The sequence below is a fragment of the Echinops telfairi genome, unplaced genomic scaffold (genome assembly GCF_000313985.2).
Source record: "Echinops telfairi isolate 266 unplaced genomic scaffold, ASM31398v2 ScPeMD7_23;HRSCAF=83, whole genome shotgun sequence".
Lineage (NCBI taxonomy): Eukaryota > Metazoa > Chordata > Mammalia > Afrosoricida > Tenrecidae > Echinops > Echinops telfairi.
This window is the reverse complement of record NW_022103920.1, coordinates 44024961-44037585: the sequence shown is the minus strand read 5'-3', so window position 1 is coordinate 44037585 and position 12625 is coordinate 44024961. Positions and strand designations below refer to the sequence as shown.

The 12625-nt window shown below is 43.2% G+C and overlaps 1 protein-coding gene across 1 annotated transcript in view; it reads left to right on the top strand.

Moving 5' to 3' along the window:
- MAGI2 (membrane associated guanylate kinase, WW and PDZ domain containing 2) overlaps nt 1–12625 on the top strand; it is a 1552529-nt gene that overhangs the window by 1409718 nt on the left and 130186 nt on the right. Inside the window, exons 19-20 of the mRNA XM_013004634.2 lie at nt 10352–10571; nt 12066–12209. Coding sequence (XP_012860088.2) covers nt 10352–10571; nt 12066–12209 — 364 coding nt within the window. The remainder of the gene's footprint in view (nt 1–10351; nt 10572–12065; nt 12210–12625) is intronic.

Below are 12625 nucleotides of genomic sequence, written 5' to 3'. Positions count from 1 at the left end.
GTGAATCTGGGTGATTGTGAGATTGTCTACGTTGTATGTATGCTTGTACCAGTGAGTAAGACCTCGTCTCTGTCCTGTAATGATGGGTGACCGAGGGCGAGTTGGCGTTAGCATATTGAAGAGAGTCCAGACCAACAGCATATATAAAATCCTTTGGGGAGGAAGGAAGATGCAAGTATGAAACACAGAAATAAGACTAATGTAGGGTAAGATGGGTACCAAGATTTGAGGTGTATCCAATGAGGGTACAGCCCCAAAGGGCCTTGTAGCCACAATATATATCATTATCTTTCACTATACAGTCATGTGCTGTATAACATCTGTCTGGGCAATGTCTGACCACACAGATGTCCACAGTCTGACACACCCCCTCCAGGAGATACCCACAGCCCAATTTAACAGTAAACCCACTCTGACTCTCCCACCCATGAAAATGTGCATCAAATGACCCAGCCGGGACTGAGGGGACCAGGTCACTGGGACTGCTTCCCTACTGCCCTGGTCTGAACCAGGATCGGCTCTGCGGTGACCTTCATGAAGCTTCAGAGCTTGCATAGGCTCCCCTGATGCACCCACCTTGGGATCTGCCACACTCCAGCAGCCGCAGCTCCCACACCCGGGAGCCTGAGGACCCAAGTGTTGGCATAATTCCCAAGTCACATAACATTACTGTTTTGTAGGACATATCATGGACTTGAAGGGACAAATGACTATAGTGGGGGTCATTGAAGGGTTTGAAGCAGAGGAGTGATAATACGGGATTTACTTCTCAAGAAGATCTCTTGCACTCAGGGAGGAGACGAGACAGTCAGGGTGCGATGTAGCAGTGATTGAAAATACAACTTTCCTCTAGTTCCTAAATGCTTCCTTCCCCCCTCCCCCCACTCCCACTATCATGATCCCAATTCTACCTTACAAATCTGGCTAGACCAGAGGCTGTACACTGGTACAGATAGGAACTGGAAACACAGGGAATCCAGGGCGGATGATCCCTTCAGGACCAGTGGTGTGACTGGCGATACCAGGAGGGTAGAGGGAGGGTGGGTTGGAAAGGGGGAACCGATTACAAGGATCTACATGTGACTTCCTCCCTGGGGAACGGACAACAGGAAAGTGGGTGAAGGGAGACATCAGACAGGGCAAGATATGACAAAATAATAATTTATAAATTATCAAGGGTTCATGAGGGAGGGGGAGGGGGGGGGAATGAGGAGCTGATGCCAGGGGCTTAAGTGGAGAGCAAATGTTTCGAGAACGATGAGGGCAATGAATGTACAAATGTGCTTTACACATTGATGTATGTATGGATTGTGGTAAGAGTTGTATGAGCCCCTAATAAAATTATTTTTTGAAAAAGATCTCTTGCACAGCCCCACAGAGAACACAGAGGTTGCTGAGAGAGAACACAGGAAAGCAGTTCATAGACTGTGCCTGTGGTCCAGTGAGCCATGCATGTAGTGGCTCAGAGAAGGATGGTACTGTGGAGAGGGCAAACTGTAGGCGGTGTGGGAGGTATGAATGAGTGAACGTTGCCCTTGGTACTGCTCAGAGTTGCCATCATCTTGCGTCCTCTTTGCCAGTGGTTACTGAGTCAGCCGTGATTCGTGGAGACTCCTTGAGGGTCAGAGTAGAACTGTGCGCCATAGTGGCCGGGTTCTGAGAAGTAGATCATCAGGCCCCTCTTCCAAGGTGCTTCTGAGTGAACCCCAAATTCCAACTATTAGGTTAATCATGGAGCATGTTAACCGTTGGCCCCACCAAGGGATTCCTTGCATCTCTCTACCTGCCATGTAACAAGGGCCTTCCATTCCCTGTATATGGTTTAAGGGTGCAGTCGACAGTCATGTGAATAAGGCACTTTGATTTTTTTTTTTAAGGATTGCATATAAAGACCACATTATCTTTTTATTGTGACTTGTGTGTAACAGGGTATCTCTAGCCATGAAAGCCAGAGAGAAAGATATGCTTCCAGGTGATTTTCCCAAGGGAATCTCTCAACATTAAACCCTCACTGATCTGTTCATGATTCTCATCTTTATCTAAACATCTGCTCCCCATCTCCTGCCTCCTATGTTGAGGAAGAAGAAGTGAGACCCTGGTTGATTGCCAGCACTCTCCATCGCTCACATGGTCGAAAAGCAAATATTTTCCCTGTGCCACCGGTGTCATTTCCATAAAGCCTTGCCCTGCTCTGATTCCCCATTGCTTTGCTAGAACAGTAAATGCCTGCTGTCCTCAGCTGCTTGGGTGTTTAACATAAGCCAGGGAAAGAAGAGACTGAGTCCCAGGAAGCCAAGGATTCAGAGGTAAGAACTTGACACGCTATAAGAAGAGTCCGTCCTGGATGCCTCAGTAATAAGGCCCCTAAGTGTTAGCTTTCACCGTGTTATTTCAACAGATGGGACCGGCTTCCCTGGGACTCGGTTTGACTCCGCACAAAGAACCCGAGCACCCCAGCAGTCTCTGGCCTGGTTTGAGACGCTTCTTCTTGACTCCCCCACTCCCGATGCCACTCCCGATGCCACTCCTAGCCACTATTGCCTCCTCGTCTCTCCAGAGTCTGACTCCCCTGGGCAAAGGCAGTTGCTTGCAGCTTTGAGGTGTATTAGTTCAGGGGGAGAACAACAGTTGGGTGAGGCCATTATCATGTCCCATCTGCTGCTGACTCGTAGCTGGGGCACCTTGACCCCCTCGCAGAAACACACGTGCTGTGGATTTGTTTTTCTTCCTGACTACAATATATATCCTTTTCTTACTCTGGAATTAACAGTTCTAGCTGATCCAAATTTTTATAAATCACTCTCACATTTGCCCAGAGTTCTTAGCTGTTTTTCTCCAATAATAGGAAAAATCTACAAGCACCCACTCCAATTCTAGGGCCTTATACTGGCTCTCTGGCTTCACTGGAAAACTGTTGGTGGGTAGCTCATTCACGTATGACTGAAATCCAGCCCTCTTACAGATACCAGAAACACTTTCCTATATCTTTAGAGGTAGCCTTAGTATCAAAGGAAAAATACTTTGCCTTTTTCTAGATCTCTCTAGAAATGACTTCAAAGCAGCTTGTACGCTAAGCACGCAGTACAATTTCCTCTCAGTTCCTTTCTCTTCACGCTGCTGTCCCCCAACATCCTTTAGGACATACACAGTGAACATAAAATAATTTTAATATGAGCGTAAATAAGGCAGTAATCTAAGAGAATCATTTGTTGATGTTACAAAGGGCCACTCTGTAATATACTCACTCCAATGAGGGCCTTGAAGACCAATGTTGCGAGTTTTGACTGTGCCTATTCCTAGTCATCTGCTTAACCCTGCAGGAGACTGATTCCAGAGGTAAGTATAAACGGGACAGTTCGCCTTCCCTAGCAAAGGAGAATGTAGTTACGTCCCCAGGCTGATGGACGGCTTTTAAATGGTAAGGTCAGTGCAGAGCATGAGGGTTGACTTCTTTCACGGACTTCACCCGGAACTTCAGGTGTTCAAGGATGGGGAAAGGATTCTTCTCTAATTTGTGGGGTGTTTTTTCTTTTAGCAGTTTTATTGGCATATAATTTACATAACATACAATTCAGAAGTTCAATAATATCAAGGAGTTGCACAATCATCCCCACAGTCAACTTTAGAGGATTTTTTTCTTTCTTGTGCTTATTATTAGCTCCCTCATTACCCGCCAACCTGCCCTGTGATATTGCTAAAGCATTGTGAATCGGTTACTGTCTCTATAAATTTACCTATCCTAGATTTCATGTACAGCAAAACATACAAAACTACAATAACAAAATTAAACAGAGAAAAACCTCAATTGAAGAGAAAGTAGAAAATATTAAAAACTAGAACAAATTTTTAATGGATTAAAGAGGAGATCAAATAATAAGGTGTTAAATTTTAACCTGACCACATCTGCAATAATCCACTTTCCGTGCACTTGGCTGTTCACAGAATGGGAGGAGTCTCGATGCGCTCCCATGCCGTGGAGTCCCACTCTAAACTCCCCTGCGGCATGGCCAGCAGCTCTGAGTTCTGGAACTGTTTCACAGCCTTTTCAAATTCGTTAGAAGTAACCATTAACTCTCTGGTTTTATCAACTCAAAAGCTTCTTTAATAATGGCATTCATTACTATGAAGGGTATAATTGACGACCATCTTTCCTAAGTAAATGATCTAATGAGAACGTAATAAGAATTTTTTTTCTTTAAAGAACCCTGAGTGTTCTTTAAATAAAGTGTTTCAAAAACTCAAAGCAGCATGTTTTACCCTAGCCACTATATCACTTAAAATTTGGGAATTCTCATAAAAAACTTAAGCAGGTTTTCCTTGCTAATAGCATTCTTCAAGGTGCAGTTCAACTTAAAATCTGGACAACGAAGCTTGAGTGTTTGAACAGGAGCCTAGAAGATGGCTGTTGCAAGTTGTGACTCTGCCTATTTCTAGTCATTTGCTTAATCTTCTAGAAGGCTCTTTCGCTCCACCCTTGTTTTTGCTATCCTTCATAACATCCTTGGCTGGAAATGAAACACGTACTGGATACATCATACCAATACCATGCAGATCATGAAAATAAAGTGGCTGTTTCGTAACTGAAAGCTATGTGACATCCAACCACCAAGCAAGCTATTTCCAGGAAGGAACTGACCAATCCTGAAAAATGTCCCGCAGTTCAATTCCTTTTGTTAAACACATGTATTTGCATAGGTAAGGATCTTATTCAAACGTATCTTGAATAATTCAGTTCTCAGCATGCACGAGCTTGATCTTAGTAGCTGAGTGGACAACTAGCTGGAGAAGAAAGTGAAGTCCGAGGCAGGACACTCCCTAAAGGACTAGCTCACCTCTTCAGGGGGACTGAACAAAGGGGACTTAAAGGTTGATGAGAACTGTATGACTCATCCCTGTCCAAGAACTCCCCATACACTTCTATCACCATGCACTCTCAGGGTGTTCTCCCTGATGTTGCTGCTGCTGCTGCTGCTGTTGTTGTTGTTGTTGTTGTTGTTGTTAGGTACCATCGAGTCAGTCCCATCGGAGAGCAGCCCTGTATACAACAGAATAAAGCACTTCCCAGTCCTGTGCAATCCTCACAATTGCTTTTATGTTTGATCCCATTGCTGACCCTGTCAGTCTGTCTTGTCTAGGGTCTTCCTCTTTTTGGCTGTCACATTGCTTTACCAAGCATGATATCCTTCTCCAGGAATTGAACCTAAACTAGGGAATTCAAAAATCTGCGCTACCATATTACACCATTTCCAGGGGTCCTCAAACTTTTTAAACAGGGGCCCAGTTCACTGTCCCTCAGACTTGTTGGAGGGCCGGACTATAGTTTAAAAAAAAAAACTATGAACAAATTCCTATGCACACTGCACATAGCTTATTTTGAAGTAAAAAAACAAACGGGGCAAAAACACCCAGCAGGCCGGGTAAATGTCCTCAGCGGGCCGCATGTGGCCTGCAGACTGTGGTTTGAGGACGCCTGCATATTCTAAGTAAGGTCAGCTAAATAAGCTATTGGGCCCATACCCTTAAAATGTTGGTTTACCCCTTCCCGTACTAATAAACACCCGCATCCTCTTTACTATTTTAATTACTCTAATTTCAGGTACCTTAATCACTGTAGTTAGCTCCCAGTGACTGTTGTTAATATGGATGGGGCTTAAAATAAATGTTTGCTATCATCCCTCTATTATAAAATCGCACACCCCATGATCAATTGAAGCTGCACCCAAATATTTCCTTATTCAAGCAACTGCCTCCATACTCTTACTTATAGCAGCTTTGTTACATTTTATGAATTCAGGTCAATGAACTCTTATAGAAATGAACTAGACAACTACTTCCATAATTATTCTTATTGCCCTAATAATAAAATTAGGAATAGCCCCATTTCACTGCTGAGTACCCGAAGGAGCTCAAGAAACTTTCTTATCAACAAGCCTAATTCTCTTAACCTGGCAAAAACTTACCCCTCTATCTATCCTCTATCAAATCTCACCCTCTACAAACCTTCCCATTATTTTAACTTCAGCTATTCTCTCCATCCTAATTGGGGGATGAGGAGGACTAAATCAAACTCAACTGTGAAAAATCAGAGCATATTCATCCATTGCCCACATAGGCTGAATAGCCATTATCATTATTTATAATCCCTCACTCATAACACTGAACTTCACATATTATATTATCTTTACATCATCAACCTTTATTATATTAATTAAGTATATAACCTCAACAACTACATCATTATGAAATCGTTCTCTAATAATAACAGTGCTCTTATCAATCCTTTTATCCATAGGAGGACTACCCCCACTATCAGGCTTCATGCCTAAATGATTAATCATTCAAGAACTAGCTAAAAATATCAGTATCATACCATTCATTATAGCAATCTTAGCCTTACTTGACTTAGCCTCTCCTTGACAGCATGTCGAAAGTACATGAGACAGTTTCTCCGTCCTTTCCTCTAAGGAGCATCCTGGCTGTACTTCTTCAAAGACAGATTTCTTTGTGTGTCTTTTTTTTTTTATTGTTTGGCTGGTTGGCTGGTTGCCTGCTTGCTTGTTTTTTTGTGTGTGTATGTGTTCAGAATACTGTTCCTTTTTTTAGTTAATTGGGATTAATACATATATCAAACCATTCCATCGTTCAATCATGTCCAGCAGAATTGTACACTTGCTACCACAGTTTCCAAGCATTCTTTTTCTATATGGACTCCTTGACATCATCACCCCTTCACCCTACCACCACCTCTGTGTCCCCCTCTCCCCAAAATACTTATTCCACTTGCTGACTCTATAGGCTCATCAGTCCTGGTTTTCATACACCCCAAAACCCACCACAACTTCAAGAGTGTGACATTGCATGGTACTTTCAGTATCCCTCACCAACATCAGAGTTCAAATGTATCATTGATCTTCCTTATTCAATGTCCAACTTTCACTTGAATGGGAGGGAATTGAAAACACCGTGGCTTGGGCCAGACGCACTTTAGTCCTCAAAGGCACAGCCTTGTACTGGAACATTTTAAAGAGGTCTTGTGCAGCACATTTACCCACTGCAGTGCATCATTTGATCTCGATTGCTGCTTCCATGACGATTGTAGATCCAAGAGAACGGAAATCTTTAACAACTTCAGTCTTATTTCCATTTATCATGATGTCACCTGTTAGTCCAGTTGTGAGGATTTTTTTTTCTTTACGTTGAGTTGTAGTCCATACTGGTCTGCAGTCTTTGATCTTCCTCAGCAAGTACTTCCAGTCCTCCTCACGTCCAGCAAGCAAAGCTGTGACACCTGCATATCTTGTTGTTAATCACCTTATCTCAATCCTAATGCTGCCTTGTTTTTTACATAATCCATCTTCTCTAATGGTTTGCTCTGCACATGCTGAGAGAGACAACCTGATGCATACCTTCCCTGATTTTAAGCCATGCAGTGTGTGCCCTTAGTTTCCTCGCACAACTGCCTCTTAATGAGAAAAATGGCATGTTCTGGAATTCCCATTCTTCTCAAGCTGTCCACAGTTTGTTATGATGCACACAGTCAAATGCTTTGGCATAGTCAATGAATCACAAGTAAACATCTTTCTGCTATTCTCTGCTTTGAGCCAAGCTCTGACATCAGTAATAATATCCCTTGATCCGCATTCTCTTCTGAACCTCTAGCAGAACGTTGTAAAAGTACTGCTGCAATAATTGTTGAATGATCTTCAGGAAATTTTTCTTTGCATGTTATATCAATTATATTGTTCTATAATTTGTACATTCTGTTCTACCATGTTTCTCTGGATTAGATATAAATATGGATCTCTTCCAATCAATTGGCCAAGTAGCTATCTTCCAAGTTTCCTGGCATAGACTAGGGAGTGCTTCCAGTGCTTTATCGGCTTGTTGAAACATTTCAATTGGTATTCCATCAATTCCTGGAGCCTTGTTTCTGGCTAATAATTTCAGTTCAGCTTGGACTTCTTCCTTTAGTATCATTGGTTCTTGCTCATATTGTACCTTTTGAAATTGTTGAATGCTGACTATTTCTTTTTGGTACAGTGACTCTATATAGTCTCTCCTTTTTATTTTATTTTTTATTTTTTGGATGATTCCTATTTCAGTCAACATTTTGCCCATGGACTCTTTCAATGTTGCCACTAGATACCTAGAATTAGAAAACCAAAAAGATAAAACAAAAAATATTAGATTTCCTTCATGGCAATTATTCAAGTGAATGCTTCTTCTAAAATAATTGTAACCATAACCAGCATCAGTGAGATCAAAGGCTAGTAAAGAGCCATATACTCTTAAAGGTAAAAACTCTTCGCACATTTCAACTTTTCATTGGTGCTAAATATTTTTTCAGTTCCTTGTACCCTCCATACTAATTTTCCATGAATTCATATGTAGAATACATTCTCAAATCGCCTTCAATCCCTGAGTAGCTCATTAGAATACATGGCAATAAGTAAGAAACAACTAACTAAGTTGATTCTATATCAATAAGACCGCGTCAGGATCGGAAGAAGGCTTATGAACACCCGGCCAATGACACAACTTTGCTTGCTGAAAGTGAGGAGGCTTTGAAGCCTTTGCTGCTAAAGATCAAAGATAGCAACCTGCAGGATGGATTACCACTCAGTGTAAAGAAGACCAAAATCCTCACAACTGAACCAATAGGTAACATCAACATCGTGATAAGTGGAGAAAAGTTTGAAATTGTCAAGGATTTCATCGTTCATGGATCCACAATCAATGCTCGTGGAAATAGCAGATAAGAGATCACAGGACACATTGCATTGGGTCAATCTGCTGCACAAGGCCTCTTGAAAGTGTTCAAATGCAAGACTGTCCCTTTGCCGACTAAGGTGTGCCTGCATGTAAAAGTTGTACATCGAATAAAGAAGACCAGAGAAGAATAGATTCATGTGAATGACAGGGTTGGTGAAGACTTGAAAATACTGCTGCCAAAACAACAAAGAAACCTGTCTTCAGAGTACAGCCAGAATACTCCTTAGAGGCAAGGACGATGAAACTTTGTCTCGTGGACTTTGGACATGTTGTTAAGAGAGCCCAGTTCCTGAAGGACATCATGCTTGGTAAAGTAATATGGCAACAAACAAGAGGGAGTCCCTGGACAAGATGGAGTGACACACTGCCTACACCAATGAGCTCAAACATAGGAACAATTGTGGAGATGCTGTAAGAACAGGCAGTGTTTCCTTCTCTTGTTGATAAGTAGCTAGAAGTCAAGCACCTAACAACAATAATATACCCATAATGATCATTTCCCTTTGTTTCCCTTATTAAAGAAACCATAAGCGTTGATATTGAATGTGGTAGTCTGCTTTGGGGAACTGAGAACTCCCTTCAATTTAGCGCAGTTTGGATCCACACAGCAACACTAAACTGGTTCTGGTCTCAGTGTGGATTTTATTAGTAATTAGATCTAGAAATAAACTTAGAGCAACTGTTGAACATAATCATTTTTGCCTTCACTTTAAGCATATGGCCACAATAATCATCTGAATAGCTATTGTCTGGTATTTAACCTCTGAGTAATGTATTTCGGCTTTTATCAATGGCCTAATGACTTTCTATTTGATTTGTAGTTGATTACACCTTGTTTACATGCCTTTAACCTCTGTATTCAAAAAGAGCTACCGGAGTAGGCTAAGGAGCCTTCAATTGTGTGGGGTTGGTTTTCTTTTACATATAATATTGAGATATTATTTCAACCATGTTCTCATGAAGTTATAAATGATCCGCCAAGAGGTGACTGTGTAGGAGGAGAGTTAAGAGCCCGAGGGAGTTGTTTTGCTCGTGTGAAGGCTAACTGGTATCTTGACGATGTTAAGGGCCTCACCCTGGGCTGGCTGTGGATGTACACTTTTCCAAGCGCCAAAGTCAAAGTGAGACATCTGACGAATTAATAAGAAAGAGAGCCATACTGATAGAGGGCTTAAGGGGAGATTGTTGTCGATTTCATTTGCTGAGATGGGCTGTGTAGCTATCTATATACAGTGTGCTTCTATAAAAGCAAAAAGCAAAATCCCCCCAGAGTCCTAATCCCTCAGACCTAAATACTGGTCTGAGTGGCTGAAAAGAAAAGACATCCAAGACTTTTTCCCCTGAGTTTGAGTTGAACCATTAATTGTACCTTGATTTCTTGAGTCAGTGGAATGTGCACGCTGTGTGTGGTGTGTGTATTGGTCAGATATCTTTACAAATAGTATCTATCTAATGTTTTCATTATCTTGATTGTGCAAAAGGACCACCAGGAGCTGTCACTCTCCTGAGAGGCCCTGCGGTTGTCCAGGTTCCTTGGAACGCTGAGATAGCAGACTGAACCCTGTTTCCTTTTGTGTAGTTACAGGTCAGAGGTGAAGGCCAGGCAAGATGTGAAACCAGACATCCGGCAGCCTCCCTTCACAGACTACAGGCAGCCTCCGCTGGACTACAGGCAGCCCCCCGGGGGCGACTACGCGCAGCCCCCACCCCTGGACTACAGGCAGCCGCCAATGCTGGACTACCGGCAGCACTCCCCCGACACCAGACAGTACCCTTTGTCAGACTACAGGCAGCCCCAGGTACCTTGGCCCGAGACCAGGGCAGGCTCCTGACCTCCCACGAGGGGAGACAGAGTTCCCTCCTGGCCCTACTGCCTCATCTGAACAGCCTGGACAAATACGTACATTTTGAAATAAATGTGCACGCACTAAACACATGCAGACATACAGATAGACACACAGAGTGGGTGAGTGACGATGCCCTGAATGCATCCTAGCTGGGATTCTCAAGCGACCTCCTGGCCCCTTGCCTTTTCAGAGTACACAGATGCCCTTCTCTGCGACCTCCAAAGGTGCTGCTAGTGCGGAGGACTTTCAATGTCAGCAAGGAGAGTATTTTAAATCCAAGGCCCTGTCCCTACAAATCATTATGGGGCAAGGGACTCAGCCCCTTAGTGTCAGGATAAGGCCAGGCCTGCAGTCTTCCAGGTGCAGCCTCGGGAACACCTGCCTACCAAGCTGCCGTGCACACACGGTGGAGGTGTGGTGACAGCTGATCGGATCCTGATTGGACACAGCTTCGAGGGGCTTTTCTGGGCTTTAATTTCCTAAAGGAAGGGTCCCCTTTACAAGCCACGTGAAGATCCATATTTGCTTGGCATCTAGCAACTATGCAATACTTGGTAACTAAACCCCCATCCTCAAAGTCAAGTCCAACTCAGAGCGACCCTGTTTAGGGTTTCCGCGGTTTGGTAAATCACCTTGCCTGCTCAGAGTGTCTAGTAGATTTGAATCGCCAACTTTGTGATTAGCTGTCCACGGATTACCCCACCATGCCATCACGGTCCTTGGTCATTCAATAGGAAGATCAAAATTAAGTAAAGTTTCTACTCTCTCTGATTATGTTGTGCTTTATCGTGAATTGAAAAGCACCCTTATCCCCAAGGATTTTTAAGATGGATAGTGAAAATTGAGGACTACGCACGGCCGTGAGGCTGGTGCTGACTCACAGCGGCCCTGTAGCACAGGCGGGAACTGCCCCTGTGAGTTTCCAAGACTGTAACTGTTTACAGAGCAGATGGTGGTTCGAACTGCCGACCTTGCAGTTAGCAGCCCAGCAAGTACCCACTACGTACCGCCAGCGCAATACTGGTCATGCAATATTGATACAGATGAGAAATTGCATTTTGCACTTCCACTTGATAGTCAGTAGTCTGTGCCAAAGAAAGCTGAAGTAAGACCCTACTAAATTTCACTGCTCTCCTCAGCAAACCCTGTAATTTACACACAAACACAGTTTGACACATTTATTTGCTATTATACTCCATGTGATAATTACATGTTTGTCAAGCAAACTGACTTATCCCAAAGTAAACAAGCTACGCTGTCGTTCTTTTAATGCCCAGAGAAAGCAAAACTCAGAGTATGGGGAGTTTTGTCTTGCATTTTGCTAGACCGTGAGGTCAGCTGGCTTCTCTCACAAAGTCACAGGGAGAACATGTTGGCTGAGAGAACAGAGACGATCATCGATATTCTGATATTACACAATTGTTTCACTTTCTTCCCCACCCCAAGGATTTTGATTATTTCACTGTGGACATGGAGAAGGGCACCAAGGGGTTTGGATTCAGCATCCGTGGAGGAAGAGAGTACAAGATGGATCTGTATGTGCTGAGACTGGCAGAAGACGGGCCCGCAGTCAGGAACGGGAGGATGAGGGTAAGCACTGTCGCTTTGGCTAGAACTGCCTAGTTCCACAAAGAAAGCCCACCGTTGGGGTGGGCTACTGTTGACGCTAGCCAGAGACTCGATAAGATGGCCTGCCCTTCGTTTCATGACCTAATGTTTTCAAGATTTGAGCAACAGTATTTAAGAATTATACTGTGTCTGATTTTCCTATTTATAGCCCCCTGATAAACCCCAGTAGAGCATTATTTTCCTAAGGCGAAAACAAGAAAATAGCCAGGGGGAGTGGGGGACAGGGGCAGCAGCCAAAAAGTTCACTTTAAATGGAGATACGGCTCCTTCATTTTTTCTCGAGTTTGATCATTCTGTTTTCATTTGCCATTGAATCTTTTGACATTCATTTTTGGCTTTGTGTTTGCTGTCCCCACTCCCAATGTAATCCAATGGTT